Genomic DNA, 25892 nt, shown 5'->3' with positions numbered 1-25892 from the left:
CTAGCTACCTCTTATCTTGGGTCCTACTTAACTCCTGACCATGACTGCCTTCCTCCTTCCTCCCACAAAGACACAGAGCCTACTTCCTTTCTATCTCAATATCCTCTGCTTGGCCAGGAGCTTTTAAAAGACTACAATAACTTAAAAAAAAAAAATCTCCATGGCTCTGAAGTTCAAAGGGTGCTCAGTACTTGGCAAATATTCAATAAATATGAGCTGTATGATTAAGTGGTAGAGTCAGTTGGTATAGATTCTTTGGGGCTAGAACAAGGCCCATCCTGGGAATTCCTTAAGAGAGAGCCATCTTTTGGCTCCTACAGGGTGCCAAGGCTCCTGTTTCAACCTATAGCCATAGTGATGCCAGCCCGAACTTGTCCATAATTAGTAAGCCAATGTCACCATAAGAAATTATAGGAGATCAGGACACCCTGAGTTTACCAGAGGGAGAATCACAAATGCAAAACAGCATGGTACATCCATATAATGGAATATTATTCAGTCACTGAAGGAACTATGAGGTTATGAAAAGACACAGAGGAAAACTTAGGTGCCTATCACTAGGTCAAAGAAACCCATCTGAAAAGGCTGTCTACTGATGATTCCAATCACATGACTCTCTAGAAAAGGCAAAACTATGGGGACAGTAAAAAGATGAGTGGTAGATGCCCATAATCCCAGTAGTTTGGGAGGCTGAGGCAGGAGGACTGCAAGTTCAAAGCCAGCCTCAATAACTTAGTGAGGTCCTAAGCAACTTAATGAGACTCTGTCTCAATAAAATATAAAAGAAGGGCTGGGGATGTGGCTCAGTGGTTAAATGCCCCTGGGTTCAATCCCTGGTACCAAAAAATAAAAATAAAAAATAAAATAAAATAAAATAAACCAGTGGTTTTCAAGGGGGAGAAAGGAACAAATGAAGAACAGGATATTTGGGGCTGTGAAACTATTCTATATGATAAAGTAATGGTGGAGAGATGTCATTATTACATGTTTGTAAAAACTCATATAGTCTATGAATAAACCCTAGTGTTAGCTATGGACTTTAATAATATTTTTTTTCATTTTTTTAAAATTTTAATTTGTTATATATGATAGCAAAATGCATTATAACTCATATTACACATATAGATTACAATTTTTCATATCTGGTTGTACACAAAGTAGAGTCACACCATTCGTGTTTTTATTATTTCCCCATGAGTCAATGGGAGTGAGACACGGGATTGGTGCTGTGGTTACCAGGCAGTTTCACTTAGATTGTAAGTCGGATGCACCAGATTTACTCATCTCCTTATTGGTGAAAGCATGAAGAGATGAGAATTTCTGGTTGAAATGAAAGAGGGTCCCCTGAGAGGTGGTAAGAAGCTCACGTGCTGTGATTTACCTGCTAAGGACTCAAGCAATTCATGTACAACTTCAGTGTGCCCAAAATGTGCCGCCACCACAGCTGGGTTGTCATCGGTGGGTTCCGTTGGCAGCTCCACCTGTTTCTCGGAGAGTAGATACCGGACCATCTCCAGATCCCCATGGGCTGCTGAGATGCTCAGAAGTTGACCCTGGTCAAAACAGAGTAGTGCTTCAGTGAGACCAGCTGTGTTTGGGATTGCCAAGTGAATCAGCTTGAAGTGTTTTACCAAGCCTGTGGGCAAGAGTGGGGCCTCTTTGCCCAGGATGACAATGCCTGCCATGAGCAGCCGTGCAGACTGGAAATATGGCTGTTGGAAGTGAGAGGAGGACAGTGGAAGTTCACCTGGGACTTCAAAAACCTAGTGCAAAAGGGTAAACCAGCTCATTAATAATTTTATGTTGATTACATATTGAAATAATGATTATTTTTTTTAGTTATAGATGGACACACTATCTTTATTTGTTTATTTATTTTTATGTGGTGCTGAGGATTGAACCCAGGGCCTTGCACCTGCAAGGCAAGCACTCTACCACTGAGCTACAGCCCCAACCCTGAAAGAATGATTTTTAATCTATGTATAGATGTTCATTGACTTATGATGAGCTTATGTTCCCAATAAACTTATTGTAAACTGAAAATGCACTGAACCCACTTGACTTACCAAGCACCCTAGCTTAGCAATGCAACACACTGTCCAGTACCAGCTGTTTCCCCCTGCCTGACCCTGCAGCTAACTGAGAGCTGTAGCTCACCACTGCTGCCCAAATCATGAGAGAGGATGGAACCGCATATCACTAGCCTGAGAAAAGAGAAAAATTCAAAATTCAAGTACAACTTTCACAGAATACAAATGATCTTCACACTATTGCAAACTCCAAAACTCACTGTCAGTCTTTGAAAATTAGAGACTGCCTCTATTCAGGTTAAATGAAATAATGTTATTACCATTTCTTCTGTTTCCCTTTACTTCCTCATTGTGCCTTAGGAAATTTGTTAATGCATATGTGGTTCACATTCTATTTCTACTGGACAGCACTGCTCTCAACCATCTGCTTCATAAACTCAGGTATAAGAGTGTCCCCTCTCAGCACAGACCTAGGGCTCAACTGCCAACTGATTCAGGTTGATTGTACCTTACAAAAAGACAAGCTCTGTGAAGGACCATTTTGCAAGGTATTCGTAAAAGAAATGTGACAGGTGAGGGCAAGCCACAGATCTGATCCAAAGGACAAAGATCATTTGGGAATACACAGTGGGATTCTTTTTTAAAAAAATATTTATTTTTTAGGTGTAGTTGGACACAATGCCTTTATTTTATTTATTTATTTTTATGTGGTGCTGAGGATCGAACCCAGGGCCTCGCACAGGCTAGGCGAGCGCTCTACCGCTGAGCTACAACCCCAGCCCCCCACACAGTGGGATTCTTGGTTGGTAGTCCAGAGGGAAAGGGGATAGGGTGGAAACTGGACACGAGCCTAAGTTCCCACTTCATCCCAGCCATTGTGAAAGGTAAAAATGTATTGAGGCAGGAAGAAGGTTAATACATGGACAGGGAATAGAGGTCCCCAGAGGTTTCATACCTCGCTCAAGTTCACAGAGCCCAGAAGTGGCTGTCATGGACTAATGTAAACATGGCCCTGACTTTTCACAGGCTCCCTGGGTGGGCAGAAAGGCTGCTCAGGTGCGGGCTGGAAACGTATGTGAAGTGTGTGACTGCATTACTGAACCTTTACATCCTACTGGAATGTGGCTGCTTCTGGACTTGACCATTAGCATCGTCAAGGAGGCATGTAGGGAACCCAAGGTGGGATGAGACAACCAGAGGCATCAGAACAATTATGGAGGACCTACTGTGGGTAAGAGGCACTTCTGAGCAGAGAGGATGGCAGGGGTGACTTCTGGCTTCCAAGAATTTAAAGTTAAGTTCAAGGCAGGAATGTGCATAAAAGAACCACCAACGAGCACATGTTATTTGCTGAACAGTTTAGAAAGTAAGTGTCTTGGGGTAGGGGATGTAGCTCAGTGGTAGAGCACATGCCTTGCAGGCGGGAGACTCAGTTTGATCTCCAGCACTGCGGAAAAAAAAAGAAAAAAAGAAAAAAGAAAACCAGGGGTCTAGAGTTCACGTTAGGGTGAAATGGGCAGAAATGGGAAAATGGAAGCCAGGGAAGGGAATTGATATTTGTCAAGCTCTGACCACATTCCAGATGCAGCACAGAGTACTTCATATGATCACTCTGATCTACATACCAGTCACGCAACGTTGTTACCTGTATTTTCATCTTGTAGATGAAATGAAAACTTGTCCATGGTCAGGTTTTATGATCAGATCCCCCCACCCCTACCTCAAGTTGACTTGCTGTCTGTGCAGCTCCAAAACCCATGCTCCCTTCATTCCATCCAAGAAAAAGAGGGATTTGGAGGACAGTTCAGTTTCAGTTAATGGAATGAATGGGTTGCAATGAGTGATGACAAGTGGGACAAGGGACATTTTCAGGGATGGAATGATTTGGAGGACAGTAGAGAGTTGTGTATTTAATATGACCAGAAAAGAAAAACCTACTGCCTGCTGCTCTGCCCAGGGTGGGGCCCATTAGCCCTGCCATTCCAGGAAAGCACTTGCATTATGGAGAAAAACCACGGTGATTGATTAAACGACTAATACAACTAACAGCCGTCTAGACTCCAGTCGGTTATAGGCTTAAAAGCTCCATTCTCAAGAGTTGGTAGGAGATCTCACTAAGCCAGCCTAAGGTCAAGAGGGATCCAGAAGGCGGGAGGAGCTGGAGCTGATTCTCTGGCTGAAGACAGCCCAGAGGCTCTGGAGTATGTATTTAATTTAATTTAGTAAAAAAAAAAAAAATAGATGACTTTCTATAGCTCCATCAACTAACGCGCCTCTGCAAAGGAAAGCTCTCTCACAAGCCTCCCAGGACACGTTTATCCATACACACTCACAGGTAGTCTGCGCAAAACCAAATGTTCTTTTTACCTAACTCATTATAACTTTTTATCAGTTTATTACATAACCTAGAAGAGTGAAAAAAGTTAGAAGTGCTCAGTTTCATGAACTCCCACTTGATTGCACCTGTGTGACTGGTCCCAGACCAAAGAGCAGAATAGTGCCCTGAGCCCAGAAGGACAACTGTGTCTGTTTCCTGTCACTGCCCTAACAGGAGGAACCACCATCCTGACTTCCCACACCAAGCATTCGTTTTTGTGAGTTTTTAAACTCTATGAAAGTGGAATTATATTTCACTTGTTTTTTTACTTTTTCTTTTTACTGTTAAATAACTAGAAATTCATGGGATGTTGCAAAAAATAGTACATGAAGGTCTGATTAGCCTTCATTTGGTTTTCCCCAATGGTAACATCTTACCATCACCAAAACTGGTAAGACCATTTTAGTAAGACCTGTGTATATAACTCTGACACTATGTCGTCACATGTGTCACCACCACAATCCAGACACGGAACTTTCCTTTACCACGGGAATCTCCCTCCCGCTACTCCTTTTGAGTCTCAACCACAGTCCTCTCCATACCCTGATCTCCCAGGCAACCACCAATCTCTCTTCCATCTCTGTCATTTTGTGGAATTAAAAGTGGAATCGTATAGAACATGACCTTGGGAGGCTGGCTTACCTTCCACTCTGCATAATGTCTGGAGACCAACTGAGTTGCTGTACATTTCCATAAGTATCTTTATATTGCTTAGTAGGACTCTGGTATGTTTAACCCCTTGTCAACTGAGAGTTTTTGATTACATCTAGTTTGTGACTATTACAAATAAAGCTGGGACAAACAACTGTGCACTCATTTTTGTGGGTACTGAAGTTTCACTTCTCCAGAATAAATGTTCAGTTCAATTGCTGGCTCATAATGTAAGTATGCTTCTAGTTTTTTTAATGTACTACTAAACCACTACCGGAGTGTCTTCATCACTTGACATTCTCATCAGCAATGTATGAGAGACAGTTTCTTTGTATTCCCACCAGATTTTTTTTTCACTATTTAGTTATTACAATGGGTTCACAGTGATTTCTCATCATGGTCTTAATTTGCATTTCCCTAATGATTAAGGATACTGAACAGCTTTTCATGTGCTTATTTGCTCCCTATATATCCTGTTAAGACAAACATTTCTTCACGAATTCATTCATTTCCGAACTGGATTTTTTTTTTTTTTTTTGCTTTTCAATGTTAAAGTTTTAAAAATTCTTTATATTTTCTAGATATGAGAACTTTGTCAGGTGTATAGTTAGCAAATATTTTCTCCCCATCTACAGTTTGTCTTTTTATCCTCATAACAGAGAATTTCTCACAGCAAAAGTTTCTAATTTTGAATCATCTGATTTACCAACTTTTTCTTCTATGGATTGCTTCATTCACACATTTTCTATATAGGTCATCCTCTGCAAACAGAGGACAGTTTTAGTTTTTTCCCTGTCAGATATATTTCATTTCCTTGCCTTATTGTACTGGCTAGGACTTCCAGTAGTACACTGAATAGTATCTTATTGAATATAATTATAACTATTCTTGAATGGAACTTGGGGTACTGTATTGAGAGTGGACATCCTTGCCTTGTTCCTGATCTTAGGGGGAAAGAGGTCCTTCACCATTGCTATGGTTCAAATATGGTTTATCCCCTCCAAAACTCCTATAGAATCTTGCTTACCATTGTGGTGGTGTTGGGAGGTTGTGCCTTTAAGAGGTGATTAGGTCACTGAGAGAGATTGATGCCTTTATCAAGGGAGTGTGTATCTGAGAAGACCAAGTTGTTATTGGGTGAACTTGCCTCTTGTGTTTCAATCTCCTCCACATGCATCTGCCTGTTCTTTGCTTTTCTTTCATGTTATGATGCAGCAAGAGAATCTTGCGAGACTCCAGAACCATGAGATCAAAACCTCTCTTCCTTATAAATTACCCAATGGTGGGTATTTTGTTAATAGTAATAGCACACAGACTACCACCATCAGGTATGGTATTAGTTGTAGGTATTTTGTAGATTTTAGATGAAGGAAGTTCCCCTTTATTTCTAATTTTCTGAGAATTCTTAAGTCATGAATGGGAATTGAATTTTTCAAATGGCTTTTCTGCATAAATTGATGTAGTAAAGCAAATATTCGTCTTTGGTCTATTAATATGGAGGATTATGCTGATTATTAAATATAGAATCAGTCTTATATCCCTGGAATAAGCCTCTTTGATCATGGTGTGTGTAATTCTTTTCATTTACTGCTGAGTTTTTGCGTCTGTATTCATGATGGAGACTAGAGATTGCTATTTTTCTTTCTTTTTTTTTTTTTTTTGGAGGGGGGTTACTTTTATGCTGTCTTTGTCTAGTTTGGGGATTCTGGAAATATTGGCTTTATAGAAATGTTGGAATGTATTCCCTCCTATTTTCTGGAAGAGACTATGGAGGATTCTTACAGTGAAATCTTCTGAGCTATAGATTTATGTTTTTAGAAGGTTTAAAATTACAAATTGAATTTCCTTAATGGTTAAAGAATTCTTAATTCAAATTATGTGTTTCATATTAATTAAGTTGTGGTAGTGTCTACTTTTGAAAGATTTGTCCATTTTATCTAAGTTGCTAAATTTATGTGCATAGAGTTGTTCACAGTGTTCCTCTAGTATCCTTCCGACGCCTCCAGGATCTGTAGTCATATTTCCTGTTTCCTTCTTTATTATTGGTGATTGTCTCTTTTCTCTTGTATTTTCATTTTCATTCAGCTATTTTGTTTTAAGTTTCCTTTGAAACTTTCTCTTCGACCCATAGATTCTTTTAAAGTATGGGGTTAGTTTCCAGTCCTTGGAGATCATCCCATTGTCTTTTTGTTATTGATTTCTATTTTGATTCCACTGAAGTTGGAGAACACATTCTGTATGATTTCAATTATTTAAAATTTGTTGAGGTTTGTTTCATAGCCAAGGTTATTGGTTTATCTTGATATATGATATGTGGACATTTGAAAAGAATGTATCTACTGCTATTGAATGGAATGTTTTATAAATGTCAGATTCTGTTGGTTGATAGTGTTGTTCTGTATTCTGGATGATTTCCCATTTAATTGTTCTATCAATTGTTCAGAGAGAGAGCGTCAAAACTTCTAGCCCCTAACTACAATTGTGAACTTATTTAGTTCTCCTTTCAGTTATATCAGCTTTTGTTTCATAATTTTGGTAGCTCTGTCATTTGGTACATATGCATTTAAGACTGCTATGTTTTCTTGGTGGATAAGTCCTTTATCATTATAACCCTATGTGTCCATGGTAATTTTTCTTGCTCTAATACCTACTTTTCTGGTATCACTATAGCCAGAAAATCAATGTTTTCATAGTATATCTTTTACCATCCATTTTCTCTCAACCTACATATATCATTGTATTTTAAATGAGGTTTTTTTTTTCTTTACAGATAGTATACAATTGCATATGCTTTTTAAAATCCACTCTGGTAAACTCTGTCTTTAAGTTCATGTATTTTGACCATTTGTGTTTAATATAATATTTAGATGTTAAGGTTTAAGTGTACCATGTTATTTTGCTTGATTGTTTGTTTTCTGTTTGCTCTCTGCTTCATTTTTCTGTTTTCATTTCCTGTCTTCCTCGGAGTCCCTTAAAAATTTTTGAATTTCATTTAATATATAGTATTTTGAGCATTATCTCCCTGCATAGTTTTTTTTAGTATTTGTACACATTACATGTTATATTATACATATAATACATAGATACACATTATATCATAGATACATAACTTATCAAAATCTCCTGTTTTCAACATTTTACCATTTTGAATGGAGCATAAAAGCCTTACCTCTTTGTATCACTTGACCCTTCTTCATTTATAAAATAATTCTCATCTTAAACATTTTCTTTCTATATATTAAGAACTATGATAGGCAATGTTATGGTTTCTGCTTCAATTTTCAAATTGAAAATTTATTTCATTTACCTATATTTTTGCTGTTTCCATATTCCTCCTTCTCTCTGGGTGTTCTAAGCTTCCTCTTTTTGTCATTGTCTCTGGGTCTAGAAAATTTCCTTTAGACATTCATTTAGGGTAGAGCGTCTGGAAATTAATCCTCTTAGTTTTCCATTATTCCAGAATGTCTGTATTTTCCCTTCATTCCTGAAGGCTGTGTTCTCCAATATATGCCATTCCGAGTTGACTTTTTTTTTTTTTCCTTTCAGCACTTGAAAAAATGTGCCACTTTCTTCTTGTCTTTTGGTCTCTGATCAAGAATTCACTGTCATCTGAAATGTTTTTTTCCTGCGGTCAATATATCTCTCTGGCTGCTTCTTGATTTTTGCTTGCTTTGTTTTCTTTTGTTTTCATAAGTTTGACTATGCTATGTTAGGAATGGATTTCATTAGATTTATTCTGTTGGGATTCATTCAGCCTCTTATATCTGTTTTTAAAATTTACCTTCTTTTGGCCATTTTTCGGAAGTTTTCAGTAGTCTTTTAGTCCTGCCTTCTTTATACTCTCCTTCTTGGACTTTAATGACATGAATATTAGCTATCGGATCTACTCATTTATTTACAGCCTATTTTTCTCTTTCCCTTTCTGTTTTTTTTTTCTATTTGGGTAATTTCCATTGTTCTACCTTCAAAGTTTACTATTTCTTTCCTTTATCTTCTCTGTTCTAGAATTGAGACCATCCATTTTTTTTTAAACTTCAGCCATAATATTTTTAAGTTCTAAAATTTCCATTTCGTTCTTCTGGTATCTTCATTTTTTTTTGCCAAAATGTCCCTTTTCTGTGATTTTCTGTTTTTTCATTTATGTGTGCTCATAATTTGGAAGACCTTTTTATGATGTTTGCTTTAGAATCCTTGTCAGATATTTCTAACTTCTGAGTCATCTTGCTGTTAGGGTATATTTGTGTCTTTTTTCATTGAGTTTGAAATTGTTATGGTTCCTCATATGAATTTTTCTGTCTTTTTTTTTTATTAGAACCAGAGAATTTGGGGAGATATATTTTAAGACTCTGAATCTTATTTAAGACTTGAATATAGACTCTACTAACTGCTCTGGTGTGTCAACAAGGGTGCCACCTCTTTACTATACTAGAATTGGTTAACACCCAGGGGGAGGGACTCCATATTATTGCTGGGCACAGGTTGGACTTTGGGTTCATCATGAGGCTTGCTGTAATTCCTCGCTGGCTTGGAGGAGGAGGAGTGTCTCCTTACTGCCAGATAAGTCAGGAGAAGATGGAAGTTCAGGTTTCCCACATGGTCTCTTTGTTACCACCTTGAAGGGATCAATATCCCAGTTCCTTCCCAGATACCCTGGAGGTAAGGAAGATTGGGAAAGGTTGTTGCATACTGGCAAAGATGAAAGTCTAGGCTGTCCACCTGGCCTTGGCAGGTGAGAGGTGGGGCTGGGGTTGAAAGTATTCCTGTGGTATGTAGGTTGGCTATTGCCTGTAAATTTTCTGCTTGCCCCTTGCCTGTTTTTTTGGCTCAAGACAGTAGTAGGTTTTCCTTGGGCATTGCCTGTATGATTTTGTGTTTCTGGGTTCCAGCTTCTGTATGTGTAAGGTAAAAAGAAAAACCTCAACATTCTTATTTCGTTTGTTGGAGTGCCACATGGTTTTCTATGGCCGGGGCACAGACATGTTTATGTAGCCATCTCCTCCTGTGGATGAAGCAGTTAGGCCATGGGCCCATACAGAATGGGGGCCCTTCCCAAACACACTGTGAATTCACAGTCAGAGGGATTACAAATGCACTCCCCTTAATTCTCAAGCATGTTGTACCCTGAGACTTTAAATCATGTAAGAAATGCTTCTCCCATGGGAAAGCCCTGTGCCTCTGTACTCATTAATAGTTACCTAGCGTAGCATACTTGGCAACAAAAAACAGCAATTCTTATACAATGTAAAATTGTTATCTTTGGTTTCCATTTTTCTTCGTTAATGTACCTTGTCAGAGATTGATTGTCTAGCTCTTTGTAACCATTCTCTAACTTGTACTGAACTAGGGTTATTTTGACCCATTTCCCTCCTACTTATGCCAATCTGGAAAGTCCTGTGGGAAATACCAATGTACCCATTGCATAGTCTCATTACCTGTCCAATTCAGCTTCTGTACCTGTTTGCTTGCAGCAATGTCAACCTGGATGTGGCTTTTGTCTTTAAATATCCTAAAATGCTCAGGCTCAGGGCTGTTCCTAGCAGACAGTTATGGGTCCTGCAAGGGGCAGTCACAGTCTGGCCGGCTAAATAAAGACTCTTCAATTTGGACAAAACTGGGACTTGGTGTGTTTTCTGAGTGACCTGCCCCACAACAATACATTCTCAATTCCTACAAATCTACGCTAAGAAAATAACTTTACAATAAGAAAAGAATTATGCAAAAACATTCAACACAGTATTGTTTTGTAGTAGTAAAAAATTAGAAATAATCCAAATATCTAAACAAGAGAAGCAGCTGGGTAAATTATGGTCCCTCTACCAGATGGAATATCACACAGCCATCAAAGGTGACATAAGGAATTTATAGTCACGCAGAAAAATTTTGACATATTATCTAAGAATAAGAAGTACATGCAAAACCATATTTATAATATAACTATATTAGAAATAACAACATATGCTCAGATCAGCAAGCTGGAAGAAAAATACACAAAAACTGTTAAGTGGGATTGTTTGTACTAAGAAGCATGGTTACATTTTTATTCTTTTCCCCTTATTTTTACAGCTTTTCTAAATTTTCTTCTTTAAGCTTGTGCTATTTTTATAATGAAAAAAAGTGTAAAAGAATATAGTTGGTTAAATTCACAGATGGTATTTTATTCTTTACATGTAAGTTACCCCACCCGTGTCTCTTATAGGTCTGACACTGAAAGAACATCAGTATCCAAAGTGCATGTGTGAAGCCATGAATTGGTGTGAATACACTTTGTATACAACCCGAGGTATGAAAAAAATGTGCTCTATATATGTAATATGAATTGTAATGCATTCCACTGTCTTATATTAAAAAAAAAAACATTTACAACCAAAAAAGAAAGGTGGCAAGGGGTCTGCTTCTGTGATGACAGTCCCTGAAGAAGTTGACTTAGAAGGAATGGTACCCACAAGCAAAATGAAGTATTTTCAGGACACAATAAAAAAAAAAATTCCCATTTCGATCCTGCCAATTATGGGCTGGGGATGTAGCTCAGTTGGTAGAGCACTAGCCTAGCATGCCCAAAGCCCTAGGTTCAATTCACAGCACCACACACACACACACACACACACACACACACACACACACACACAGATGTCAATGAGGAATCAATCTTAGCAGTAACCCTCATCCAACCCAGGACTGCGGTGGTGGCCCTGGGGGGTGCAAATCCCTCCTACCTTTTCCAGCTGGGATGTGCTCTCCTCATAAGCCTCCTTGAGCAGGTGGCGGGCCCTGCTGAGGTCTCCCTTCTTGTATGCGGTGTGAATGTCTTCTGTCCTGGGGGACCGTGCTGTGGAGTCCCCGCCTGTTGCAGACAGCTTGCTGCCCATATCCTCGGCACCTGCATGGGAGGAAGCACACACACTGTGTCACTGTCACTGCCAGTACGCTCAAGAGTGACTGGAGATGACAGCAGAGGGATGTGCTGTCCGTGTGACATAATTCTGGGGGCTGCAGGAAGAGAAAGGATTGCCCTGAAGTGCTGTCGTCACCAAACTTCGTCACACTAGGGACCTGCCGCCCTTCAGGAAGAGGCTTTCTGGAGCTGGTGCCGAAGCCAGGCTGTCTGCTCACCAGGCAGTTGAGCACAGCTCTGGGGATTCTGAGTCTGCCACCTGGAGCCACTCCAGAGCCCGGGGGAAGCTGCCTGGTGTGGGGCTGCTGGCTGACTTCACAGATAGCAGGGGACCAGCAGGGGCTTTGGGGGGAGAGCAGGTGGCCCAGACAAACTGCCCCACTGCTGTGTCATTCTGAGGGTGTGGAAATCTATAGGCTTTCCCCAGCCCCTCCTCCCTGGCTAGAAAACCTCACAGAGGCACAGGACTTAGGATCTGCAGCACTCACTTCACTCCTGCCCCTGAACAAATAGGGCACGCTATGATCTCGGAAACTCAGAGCCTCCGAATGTGATCAGACCATGGGTATGACTGGCCCAGGATGTCCCCAAGATGCCACCTGGTTCTGTCACTCTGAACTGAACTGTGGCTCTTCAGTGAAGCATTCCTGTTTTCTAACAGTGGACCCCGAGAGAGGAAGGTACTGGGCTGTTCCAGGCCAACTGAGCACCTGCTGCTGCTTGGGAGGAGAGACCAGTCTCCAAGAAAGCTTCAGTGCCGTAGGGACATTTGGTGAACGTGGACACTAACTGAGCAGCCGGGACACTGTTAAAACCCTGCTGGGTACTGAAGACAGAGAAAGTACGGCCCCTCCCCTGATCAATGTCCCACTCTAGGAAAGAGGTTCATAATTAGGTGTCTATGGGACCACAAAGGATGACAATTAAGCTTCAGAAATTCCCCAGATATCTTACAATGTACACAAAATTCTTCCCCCCCCCCCGTGTGTGTGTGTGTATGTGTGTGCAGTTTCCTCTCATGAAAAAATTCAAGGCTTTTACCAGATTTCTCAACAGGTCAGTGAACCAGGTCAGGGAACCAGAGTTAAAGCTTTCTCTCTATAGATGTTACAGGAAAAACTCTACAGAATGAGGACTCAAATTCTGATTGTGTTGAGTGGGAGCAGAAATAGGAAGAGAGTTGTATTCTATTAATTTTTGGCCAAGTTTGCAAAGCCAGGAAGAGACAAACTGGGCTGGGGGTAATCAGTTCCATCGTAGTGCTGTCTCGCTGAGGAGATGAATAAAACAGGCTTTATCTTGTCTTTTTCTTTCTAATGTAAATACTGAGTTAAGTTGATTTCCAAACACATGCATCACAAAAGTAAATCACATAGTAGCAGCTAGCATTTGGAAAATTAGAAAAAAATTAATTTATTTAGAGAAGAATATGCTAAACTAGGATTTTAAATGTCTCCCAAAGCCCTTTGTTAAAGGCTTGGTTCAGATACTGGTGTCACGTGGAGTGGTGGAGCCTTTAGCAGGGGGGACCTAGTGGGAGCTCTTAGGTAATCAGAAACATGCTCTTTTAGGGGATTTGGGGAAACATCTCTTCCTTGCTCTCTCTTGGCTTTTTGGCTATAAGGTAAGGTTTTGCTTCACCATGTGCTCCCTCCATGATATGCTGCCTTGCTATAGGCCCCAAACAATAGGCCATTCAATTATGGACTGACAACTCCAAAACTTTGAAACAAAATAATGCTTTTCTCTTTATGAATTTTTTGTCTTGGGTATTTTATTATAGTGATGGAAAACTGCTTAATGCACCAGAAAAATGACAAGCTTAGAAATAAATTTAGCAAAAGTCAGGAAATATCTATACACTGTAAAGTATTGCTGAGAAGAATTAAGCAAGACTTATATAAACGGGAAGACTTCCAATGTTAGTGGATTAGAAGAATGTTAAGATGTCAATTCTCCATGATTTCATCTATAGCCTTAATTTATACCTAACATTAATCCCATTAGGCTTTTTTTTTGGTGCAAAATTGACAACCTGATTCTCAAATTCATATGGAAATTTGAATAACCCAGAATATTCAAAGCAGTCTTGAAAAAGAAGAAAGATTGGAGAATTTACAGTACCTGGTTTCAAGGCTTACTGTAAAGCTATGGTAATCAAGACAGTGTGGTACTAGTATAAACTAATAGCTTCATGGATAGAAAAGAGAGTTAAGAAATAGACCCATCCTTGAACATACAATTGATTTTCAACTGGGGTACCAAAACAGTACAATGGGAAGAGCACCATCTTTTCAACAGATGGTGCTGGTATAACTGGACATCCTCATTGAACAAAAAGATCACCATACATAAAAATTAGTTTGAGATGGATAGTGGCTACATCTAATGGCTAAAGTTACAAAGCTCCTAGAAAAGCACATAGGAGAACATGATTTGAGAGGAAATAGTTTCTTGGGTACGTGCTTTGGTTTGGGTGTGGTTTGGGTGTCCCCCAAGGATCCACTTCGATTAAAGGTTTGTTCCCCAGGATGTCACCATTGCAAGGTGGTGGAGGCTTTAAAGGTTTGGGACACTTGGGAGCTCCTCAGGTCATTGAGGATGTGAAGAGGGTCATTCATATGCGACCCCTGGTAGTTCTCATAGTCCAAGATGTGATTGCTTGTCTGATTCTGTATGCACTCCACCATCTGCCATTCACCAGGAGTCCTTAACATACCTGACCTGATGCAGGGACTTACAACTCTAAAACTGTGAGCAAAACCTTTTTTCATCAATTGCCTGTGTCAGTTACTTTACTATAGTGAAGAAAAGATGACTAACACAACGGATCACAGAAAACCAACACCATGAAAGGAAAATTGCTGAATTATTCTTCATCAAAATTAAAACATCAGCTGATCTAAAGGTACCACTTAAAGAAGAATAGGTGAATTACAGACTGGAATAAAATACCTATAAAATGTATGTCTGAAAAGGAATGGTATCTACCGTATAAAAACTCCTACAACTCAATAATGAGAAAAACAAGCCAATTAAAAATGGGCAAAGATATGAATGGTGGAAGATATTCAAAGAGCTCAATATTGTTAGTCATCAGGGAAACACAAATTAAAACCATAATGTGATACCATGATACTCCCACCAGAATGGTTAAATTTTTAAAAAGACTGACAGTATTGATAAGGATATGGAACAACCAGAATGCTCATGTTTTATTGATTAGAATGTAAAACGTTACCACCACTTTGGAAACAGGTTTGTTGGTAAACTAAATATATACTGACCCACTGAGCCATCAATGCCATCCTTAGATATTTATAAATATACACAAAAAGTTATACAAGAATGTTCACAGCAAGTTCAGCCATTATATTTCCAAATTGTAAAGAGCCCACGTGTCCATGTATAGGAGAATGGACTCAACAAAGGTGGTACAGTAACTATTCCACAATAAGGAGGAAATGACCGACAGGATCTCGAAACCATACTGCTGAGTGAAAAACCATGCATGAAAGTGATGCCATTTAGATTCTGTTCTAATCGAGTTTGGGGGAAAAAAACCCAGAAGAGTGGTTCTTGTGGGCAGGGTAGGCAGTGACATTTATTAGGGAGAAGGGATAAGTACATCTTCTGGGTCGATGGCTCCAAGTCTTGGTGGAGTTTGCATCTCACGCACAGGTGCTTTTCTTGTCAAAACTTGTCAAAAAGTCCATTTAAGTTTGGTGCATTTCACTTCACATACGTCTTACCCCAAAACAACTACAAAAGCATCAAACATTAGTCAATAATATGCCTACTCAAGTATATAAGGTTGAATTACACAGACACTTGAACCTGCTTTGAAATGCACTAAAAATGAGATGGCAAACATGTGGGACAGCAGCTGTAGAACATGCTTATGGTGCGCCAGGTGGGGCAGATATGTGTACTCTGGAATTCCATTCTTTTTTTTTTTCTTTTTCAGTTTTCAACTTTATTCTTTTAATATGTTTTGGTCTCCAGAATGTCCTAATTTTAATTAAGTTCAATTTTTTACTTTTCCTATATCATGAGTCTCTTTTATGTCTTATTGAAGAAATATTTACCTACTCTGATGCTATAAATATCCCTCTGATTTTTCACTTAAAAGCATTATTATTAACAATTTACATTTAGGAAATGTAAGTACTTGGGAATGAATTTGGTGGAGTGATCGAGGTTAGTTTTTTCATTATGTAGATATTCAGTAAACCAACCACCATTTTTTAAAAAGAACTCCCCCGTTGATCCACTGTAATGCAGTGGCAGCTAAATTAATGTACAAATGACGATGTTCCTGTGGCTGTTTCTTGATTCTTTATTCAGTTCTAATTTGTCCAGTCTTTGGTCAAGGACCATATTAACTCTTTAGCTTACCTCATTGTTTCCCTTCTTTCTGTATTTTTGGTTCCTCAAATTCTTATTCCTGTGATCCCTCTGATGTCTTCATGAACTTGCCTCCCTCCCCATTCTCGAGTTTTTATGTATTGTTCTTAGCAGGAAGGTTGGTCTCTCGATTTTCTCCATCAAAACTTACAGTGGAATCCTAGAGCCATTGTTTTAAAACACATCAGATTGTATCAGTCCTCCAGTTAAAATCCTGGGAAGTCGGTCATTACCCATAGAGTAATATCCAAACTCATACCAAGTCCCCAAAGAAGTCCCCTGCCTACCTTCCTTCCATCTGGTCCCATTCTGTGTCTTGTTCACTATTTTGCTCAGTTGGTGTTACCTCTCTCTGGGGGTACTTTCCTCAGGAACTTTTGGTTATTCAGATCTCAGCTCAAGTGTTATTTCTTCCCAGAGATTTTCTCTGATCTATCATCGTAGTATAATCCTTCCTTGCCCACACCTTTAGTGTCACATCACCTGACTTTCTTTTCTTTTTTTAATTATTTATATATAACAGTGGAATGCTACACCTCTTATTACATATGTAACTGGTTCCATTCTTTACTATGTTTTTGAAATTTTTCACAATACCATATTTGGAGGAAAGGTGAGTCACAATATCATATCCTAAATAAGGCCTGCCATATGACATACAGAATGAGCTCCACTATGGACCCAGAAATCCTGCTCTGGAGGAAGGCAGAGCCATGCTGCTTAGAGAGGGAAAAGTCCTTCTTGCCAGGATCTTAACAATTCCCAAAGCCGTGGTTTGCACAAGTTCCCAGGGAATTGTTCTGAAAATCCATGAAAATGGATGGTCACCAGACAACTGGTGTTACTCCTCAAATGCCAGTGGAGGGTTACAGGGTCTGTGTGCAGATTACCAGTTTCTTTGGCTGGGTATTTTTGGAAAGAGGAACCAGGAGAAGGCTTAGTGTGAAGCGGTAATACATGTGCATGAAGCAGTTTTGCTTTCCAACATGCTTGGACAATCCCCATAAATTATTTATGGTCAGAGACCCTGAGACATCTGAGAGCAGACCAGAGGGAGAGAGGCCATTAGCAGAGGCGAGAAGGAGGTAGAATCACTACAGCATCCTCCATCAGAAGCGGGTACTTAATTATGTCATGACTCATCTTTCGGAATTAAACAAATATTCTCCTTATTTAGTAAAAAGCAAGTGTATGTGCGTGTGTGTGCACGTACATGGGAGAGTAGGTACAAACTAATCTCTTCTGTTTGTGTTAAGAAAATAAATACAACTGAAGCTCAAGTGAAGGGACATTGTGAAGGTGAGACTCAGGTCACATGCAGGTCACACGGTGCATGTGAAGTTACAAGAGTGATTTAAAAATATTGCCCGTGTATGTGGAGTAAATGACATAATAAGAATCTGCAACTTGCTCAATTCTCTTTACGTTGTTCAATTTTGTGGTTTTTTTTTTTTGTTTCAAATCTGTCTTTCTTAAATTGTTTGGACACCACAAGGCCACCCTCACTGATCCTGTGAGCTGGGGCTCTAGTCTAATCAAAATGTTGGAAGGACACAATAGGGCTGGGAAAATACCAGTTGATGTGCATGCATTTAATCTGTGCGGCCAACCTCATTTAATTTTAAGAAATTGTAAAGAGAATGGTTAGCAAACCAAACCAAACCAAACAAAACCCCCCAAAATTCTAACAATAAGCATTAAGGATGGCTGTGGGGAATTAGGAATAGGATTAGGAAAGACTTTTCGTCTTAATTTTCCAAATTATTTACAATGGAATCATAGTACTGCTCTATTGAAAACTAATAAATCACACAGGTAAAAACAAATACATCCTCATTGATAAAGCTAAATAATGAATAAATATATCACAAAAAAAGCAGAAACTGCTCCTTACCAATGTTATATGTCTTCTTTCCTTGGAGGAAAATAATTTCTTAGAATTTTTCCCCAAAATACTAGTTTTGCATCTGAGAATTGGTTATCTTTGATTTAAACTTTAAACCCTGGGGAATGGATTTATACTACTTGAGATTATTCAGGTTTTTACACTTATTTAAATTTAGTTATTTGTACTTATTCATCAGTTTGTCCAAATAAATTCTTTTATGCCATAGCACATCACAGTTCTAAATATATTTCTCATGCAGATTTAAAATTCATATTAAAGCATATAAACCTCCCAGACTGATTCTATTTCAATGAGACATTAATGTTCCAAATAAGTAGCAAAAACCACAAGGAATAAACATTAGAATAGTTTTGTTTCAAATTTTTTAGAAATTACCTTTTTTGTTTTATTATAATTCGTGTCATTGTTTTCCTATGTAGCACTTAAATTTTCACACGTACACACAGAGAGCTACAAATGGGATTGCCACTTGCTTTTAATGCAAATTGATATATTTAACCAAGTACTTACTTAAGAAAGAGAAGGATGAACCAAGAGCATGGTTCATTTTTTAGTGGTGCTCCTTGTTTGATTTTAGTAGAGTCAGAAGTATGAACCAGTGAGAGAAAAATCTATATGTAGATTTTAATGTAGCAAATGGCTAGAGTTATGGACATAGTACACAGAGTTATTCGAGAATACAAGAAACATTTACAATACACTCTGGGTGAATAAGTGCACTATTCTTGGTTGATAATAAAGGCTTGCCTTGGCTATATCCTGATACTTCAATGTGCTGGATGTGAAGTAAATTAAAGTTCATTATGTGAAGAAGTATTTTAAAACCTGTACAACCAGATTATCATTTTGTCCTTGATAATCACTTTCAATTTAGCATCCCATTTATAAATAAATACTTTCCATATTTATGTTCCATTTAGTCAGCCATTTCAAATAGAGATGAGTGTAGTTGCCAATAACTCAGTCTCTAAATACCATTTCCTTAATTCTTGTTTTAGGAGAACAAATTATTCTGACTATAGAATCACTCTTTAATCTTTCATGATTTTGAGGGCAATAAGGAAACAGAATTCTCCAAATATAATAGAATAACTCTTTACTACAGGAACCATGTCTCTTATTGCAATAGCTCAGTGTGCTATTCAAGCAGACCTTGAAAGACACCTCCTTTGTCTGTCAGTCTCTGAGAATGTTCTGTCCTGATGTCATCCTCACCTTTTCTTCCAGAACAGAATTTACTAAATTATCTCTCCTAATACAATGATTGGAATAAACTTCTCTATCAACTATTTTACTCTACAAATGCACACCAATGGAGAGGTGATAGGAAAGTGGCTTTAATTCTGTTAAGTCCCGACTTAGGCGGTGTGTGTGTGTGTGTGTGTGTGTGCGCGCGCGCGCGTGTGTTTTCTCTCTTCCCCATCAAAAAAAGTATGTACAATGGAAGACAAATGCTGTTTATCAGTTCAAAACGGGTGGCATTCTCACATTTGAGAGGAGCATTTGTGTCTCTTTGAAAGGACACTGCCATTTCATTTGCACATCTGTGACATTTTAAAAAATTGCATTCCCCTCCATCAATAGAGTAACAAGAAGTAAAATTGCTCCATTGATCCAGAGCTCACTGCAGAACACACACAAGTAAGCTTTAGGATGCTACCAACCTGATCATACTTGTTTAATGATCTTCCTGTGCCATCCTCCACCGAATCCCCAGTGACCACAGTGCCGGGGACAGCAGGATGGCCTGCCTTGGAACTGATGCCCTCCCAGCCTCTGTGGCCCTGGGTTTACAGTCCTACGGCGGGCAGCGTGCTTCTCTCTTCCCCCGATATCGCCCGAAGGTTTCAGCCTCAGCAGCAGTTTTCATCTCTGGGTCGCGTTACTGTGAAATCCAACCCTCTATTTCTTCGGGGAAGATGCAGAGGTTGCAGGGTGTGTGTGTAGGGGGAGGATGACACAGCCCCCAGGGTGACCCTCCGCGGTAATTCCTCCCTGGCTCCAGATGGCTGATCCTCAGCACCATCCTACCAGTCACTCCACCAGATCAGAAAAGAAAGCAAAGAGCAAGGGCCGGCTGGGAGCTGACACCGACCAGCTGTAGCTCGGAGGCAAGCATATCTCAGTCCAGCAAAGCTTCCCTGCACAAACTTAACAACTTCTCTGTGCCTATTTCCCCAAACCAATGGAAATTTTTTTGTTAATAAAAAGGAGACTGGTGGTTACATATACAGAGAGCCCATGGGAGAGAGAGAAGTGGTGTCAAAATCCTATTTTTCTTTAGCAACAAAAAATACAATTATTCCTAAAATAATTGTTATATTCACTTGACAGTGAAATTTTTACAACATGCACCACCAGCTCGAGGGTGGTGCAACTGGCCCATTGTATGGTATGACAGCCGTTGTGGGAGACTTTGTAAATGACATGACTATTTCAGAACGCAAGAAGAAAATTCTCTATGAGAATCCCCGAAAAAGGTTGTGCTGGTTCACTCAGTGGTTTTATCTCCTCAGTATTAACCTGAAGAATCATGTAGCACTCAACTCTGAAACTGCTCTCTTTAGCTAACTGTTGAGGGAAGAACCAGCCAATCAGGAAACTGGTCAATGCCAGGGAAGCAGGGAGTGGCTTAAAGTGATGCCCAGGGCTTGCAGGAATGGGACTGATTTACGTGATTTAATTGAATGTTCATGGCAAAACTATGAAGCAAGTGTCCGGGCAACCATTTCACAAATGATACAGGCCAAGATGAGACATTGGCCTACAAAGTTATAGAACTAGAGAGAGGCTGGGGCAAGAGTAGAAGCAGCACTTTCTGACTCCAGAGCCCATGCAGTTTCTATTCATCTGCTTTCCAGTGTAGGATCTCCTATAATTTCAAACGAGGGACTATTATGCAGCCATTGAAACTGATAATAATGAAGATCAAGGAGTAGTATAAAGGTACTTAGCATATTAAGTTTAGGCATAGGATACGGGACATGCACTAGAAAACATCATAGAAAAATACTTAACAAAGAACACCGATTGACACTCTTAAAAAATCTACAGAATGAAAGCATTAATTTCAGGTTTGCAGACTATGTGTGATTAAAAGATTTTTGGGAAAAAAGCAAGTTCCTTATGAGAATAGACAATATATACAGTCTTTTTGTTTGTACCAATGGAGTCTCTCTCTCTAGAACACCTGAAAGGTACACATAAAATGATAGTGATGTTTACCTTTAGTAAAGGAAATGGCTAGAGTCTTTTTCTCTTTGTGTTTTCCTGTGTTTTCAACCTTTTTCTCTTTTTTGCACCAAGCTTATACTGCTTTTTAAATTAAGGGAAAAATATATTAAGAGACAATATATCCAGCAAAAAATGAACTACTTTCAACCTGGCTTAATGAACTAGTTCTGTGATGGAATTATCTACACAGAAGCATCTTGTTTGCACTTAGATACACCCGTATGTTGTGCTTGAAAAAAAAGAAAGAGCAAGAAAATCTCAGGGAATAGTAATTGATGCAGATGACCCAGATTCTAAAAGATAAAATAAAATGGTCTATAATAATACTTCATGTTTCAGCAATGCTGCTATTTATTGAGCCCTGCCAGATGCTCTGGGAAACACCCTGCTTACATCTGTCTTCCTCTCAACACCCGTGCAAGGCTGGGCTTCTCAGCACCACTTAACATGAAGTGACCACTGCTCTAGGTGGTTAGGGAAGCTGCCCACTCAGTTCCCAACAGCAGAACTTAGACTTGGACCCTTGCCATCAAAGCCCACACTTCTGCATTCTAGGCTGCACATTCCCAAGCAAACATGAGATCCTTATTCTGCATATAATGTACGAATTAATCCTGCATGGTAAGGACATGGTAAATAAAAGGTGAGATGAGCCTATCTCTTTGGATGGAAAAACCAGAGAGGAAATAGGAAACAATTCCTCCATGATTTTTTCATGGTAAAAGAGAAACACAGCAATCCAGAGCTACAAAGACTAATTCTTTCCTAAATTTCGATCCTCTTCCAAAAATTCAGTTACTTAGTGCTTATTCATTCTACAGATATTTAATATCTCCTATGTGCTGAGCTAGACCCTGGGGACACATCTTGCTGAGACAGGCAGGAACAGTTCAACTGCAAGCTGTATTTTCCCCAGAGTTTGCTTTTAAACATCTACAGCAGAATCCATGCCCTTTACCCAGCTAGGATGCTTGAAGGGACTTGGGGTGGTCAACAGATTAAAAACTAAGCTGGTAAAGAAGGAAAAATCATTTGAGAAATGAAAATCACAAAAACAGGACAGTTCCTTTACATCATACCCCATGACTACAATATAAAATGGTATAATCTGAAGACATGAAAAATTAAAAAAACCATTCGTAGTCTAATATTCAAGGAAATGATTGTGGTTATAAATACTGGATACTCTCTGACACACCAATCCTGCTTCCAGAGAACTGACTCCAAGGGAATAATTCTACACATTTAAAATGCAGTCTGAAAAAAACTAAACAAAAGCTATATGCATAAATACCATTAATCAAAAAATGGAGGCTATAACAATTATGAAATGCATTAAAGTAGAGAGATACAAGTCAGGTGTAATGGTGCAGTTACTTGGGAGCTACTTGGGAGGCTGAGGCAGGAGGATCTCAAGTCCGAGGCCAGACTAGGCAACATAGCAAACCTTGTCTCAAAATAAAAAATTGTAAAGGCTGGGAATGCACCTTAGTGTCAGAGCACCCCTGGGTTCAATCCCTAGCACAGAAAAAAATAAATAAATGAAAGTAGACATATAGCAACTACACACAAGGAAAACCAAACCAATAAAGAAAATCCCCAAATCACTGTATTTTTTTCTTATGCAGTGAAATTTGAGGTTATTTTTTGAAAATGTTTTTCACTATTTTTTTTCTGATCATTTTTCTGTTACTACTATAATGATAAAATTTTTTAAAATATGCTTTTCAGGTTAACGAAAAAAAAATTTCCTAATTGAACCCAACTTCCTTTTGGCAAAGATAGGCACAAAAGAAGAAAGAAAATATCTCAAAGGAAACCTTTAAGATGAGGCACCAAGCCAGGAGTAGTGGTGTATGCCTGTAACCCCAGCAACAACACGGGAGGCCAAGCCAGGCGGATTGCAAGTTCGAGGCCAGCCTGGGCAACTTATCGAGATCCTGTCTCAAAATAAAAATTACAATGGGCTGGGGATGTGGTTCAGTGGCAAAGCACCCCCGGGTTCAATTCCCAGTACCGCAAAAACAAAACCAAACCAATGAGATGAGGCACCAAGATTTTCCCAGTAGTGTCTCCTACTGAGAACTGTGCTAAATAAAACATGTGGCGGACAGAAAGAACTGTCTTCAAATAGTGAAAGTTGGGTTTAAGCCCCAGCTTGACTCTTGAACAGCTTCCTGGTCTTTGGCAAGCATTTAAAATATCTGGATATCACCATTTCTTGTAAAAGGAGAATGGCACATATAAAAGATTGCACAACGTATGCCAAATAAATAAATAAAAGAACAGCCAGCACAAGAATGGGCCCTGCCCCTTGATCCCCACTCCAGGTGCCTATGAATCGACTAATTGTTCTCTCATTTCCTCCATGGCCCTCAGGTTTCTCCTCCCTTTTCTGGAAAGAGCTCCTGCTCCTTCCCCACTTATTAAAATACTCCTGGTCCCTCGGGACCTCACACAGATAATGCTCCCCAGGGAGGACTTGGGGAATTTCCCATTGGGCTTCCTTCTTGTCCTTCCATCTGTATGTGGTCAGACTTGGATTGTGGACCGCCTGTCTTGTGAGGGTGCCTGTCAGCCTCCTGCTCTGCCCATGCGCTGGGGCCCCATTGCTCATTTCCATGGGTGCCTTGTTCATTCGAATTGACATGACTGATCTCAAAGGCTTGAGGAGTGAGAACACCAGACATCATAGTTTTTAGACCATGGGCCAAATATCTAACAATTTCAAATAATGGTAATAGTAGGGAGCATGTATCTAGAGAGCACTAGGGGTAGGGCTGAGTTCTGATCACTTGCCATACTCTCATTCAGGTGATCCGGACCACAAGCCCTCTGAGCTGGGTGCTGTCATCGTCTCTAGCTGGCCATGTGCCCTGCGCACAGCAGGTACTCACTGCAAATATTCTGACTTCAAATTATTAGATTCCCCCCTCCCAGAGCTCTCTGCATGTCACTATGGGTTCAGCTGTAATCCTGCCCTCTGAGTATTGCATATTATGGCCCCCGAAGCACAGAATTATCCTGGTAAAAGAGATACTTGCTGAATTTTTCTTGCCAGGAAAGGCTTCACTGTGGCCTGTGCCCCTGGCTTGCCCGAGAGTCAGGCTGTTTCTATACAACACGTGTTGGGCTCATATTAGGTCAACAGTTCACACTGTTTCATGATAATATTCTGGGACTTTCCAATTCATAAAAGGATCTGAGACCTTAGATACACAAACTGCACAGGACTATATGGTTGTAAAGTATTCACAGAGAAAGAGGCCCCAAAGCACAGAGAACTCCAGAGAGGGATAAGGACGGAACATGTCACAACTAATCTCACCCCCTACTGTTTGCACCCAGTTCTGGGGCCCTCCATTGCCTCCTTTTCCCTCCTTCCCTCTACCATCAAACAGGAGATGACAAGAGCACCTAGCTAAGAGGGTGTGTGGTCAGGATCAAACGAAAGCGAGTACGGCAAGTGATCAGAACTCGGCCGAACCCTTAGTGGACTCTAGGTAGGTGTCTCTTACTATTACCTTTATTTGAAATTAAGCCAGACATTTGGCCAGTGTCTACAAACTATGAAGTCTGGGGTTCTCATCTTACTCCTTAGGCATCTGGGATCAATCATGTCAATTCAAATGGACAAGTTGGTGGTTTTCAGAATCTTATTTACTTAGCTCTGGGTCAAATATGAGTGAGGCCAAAAAGTGGAAGACAAAAGGCTTCAGTGCTAGGGAGCAGAGGTCTGAATGCACCCAAAGTGCCCAAGCCTCAATTCCAGACAGGACAGCATTTGTCAGTGGGCAAGTGAGAATCCTACCTGCTGCCCTGCATATGGCTGAGCCTCAATGAACATTCAGTACGAACATGATATGTTGAATGTTGAAATATTGAACCCTAATTGTTTACTTTGGCAGCACTCTTATCTAAAAATGCTGCTTCATACCACTACCAAAAAACCAACAAACACAAGGGAAGACAGCATAAGAGGAGGAAAGGAAGAACAGAACTACAGAACAGTCAAAAAATAAAAAAACCCAAGAAAATAGCAAGAGTAATTCTTTACATAACAATAAGTATTTTAAATGTAAATGGATTAAAAGTTCTAATCAGATAGGCTGAATAGATTAAAAATAACACAGGAATCAACAATATGCTTGCCTACAAAACACTCACTTTACCTTTAGGGACACACACACTCTAAAAGTGAGGGAAAGAAAAAAATATTCTATACAAATGGTAACTAAAAAAGTTCAGGGGCCAGGCATGGTGGTGCATGCCCATAATCCCAGTGGCTCTGGAGGCTGAGGAGGAGGATCATGAGTTCAAAGCCAGCTTCAGCAAAAATGAGGCACTAAGCAACTCAGTGAGACTCTGTCTCTAAATAAAATATAAAATAGG

General features: G+C 39.7%; 1 protein-coding gene across 5 annotated transcripts in view; it reads right to left on the bottom strand.

The window, feature by feature from the left end:
• Lrrk1 (leucine rich repeat kinase 1) overlaps positions 1 to 25892 on the bottom strand; it is a 154206-nt gene that overhangs the window by 84766 nt on the left and 43548 nt on the right. For 4 of the 5 annotated variants that reach the window (XM_078051265.1, XM_078051266.1, XM_078051264.1 and 1 more), the window contains 2 exons: positions 11772 to 11935; positions 1382 to 1553 (listed from right to left, as the gene is read on the bottom strand). In XM_078051265.1, coding sequence (XP_077907391.1) covers positions 1382 to 1553; positions 11772 to 11935 — 336 coding nt within the window. Of the gene's footprint in view, positions 1 to 1381; positions 1554 to 11771; positions 11936 to 19930; positions 20301 to 25892 lie in introns of those variants that run through there. The other variant, XM_040274732.2, reaches the window with a different exon arrangement.

The sequence above is a fragment of the Ictidomys tridecemlineatus genome, chromosome 5 (genome assembly GCF_052094955.1).
Source record: "Ictidomys tridecemlineatus isolate mIctTri1 chromosome 5, mIctTri1.hap1, whole genome shotgun sequence".
NCBI lineage: Eukaryota > Metazoa > Chordata > Mammalia > Rodentia > Sciuridae > Ictidomys > Ictidomys tridecemlineatus.
Note: the sequence above shows the minus strand (reverse complement) of the source record. Positions and strands in the feature narration are given on the sequence as shown.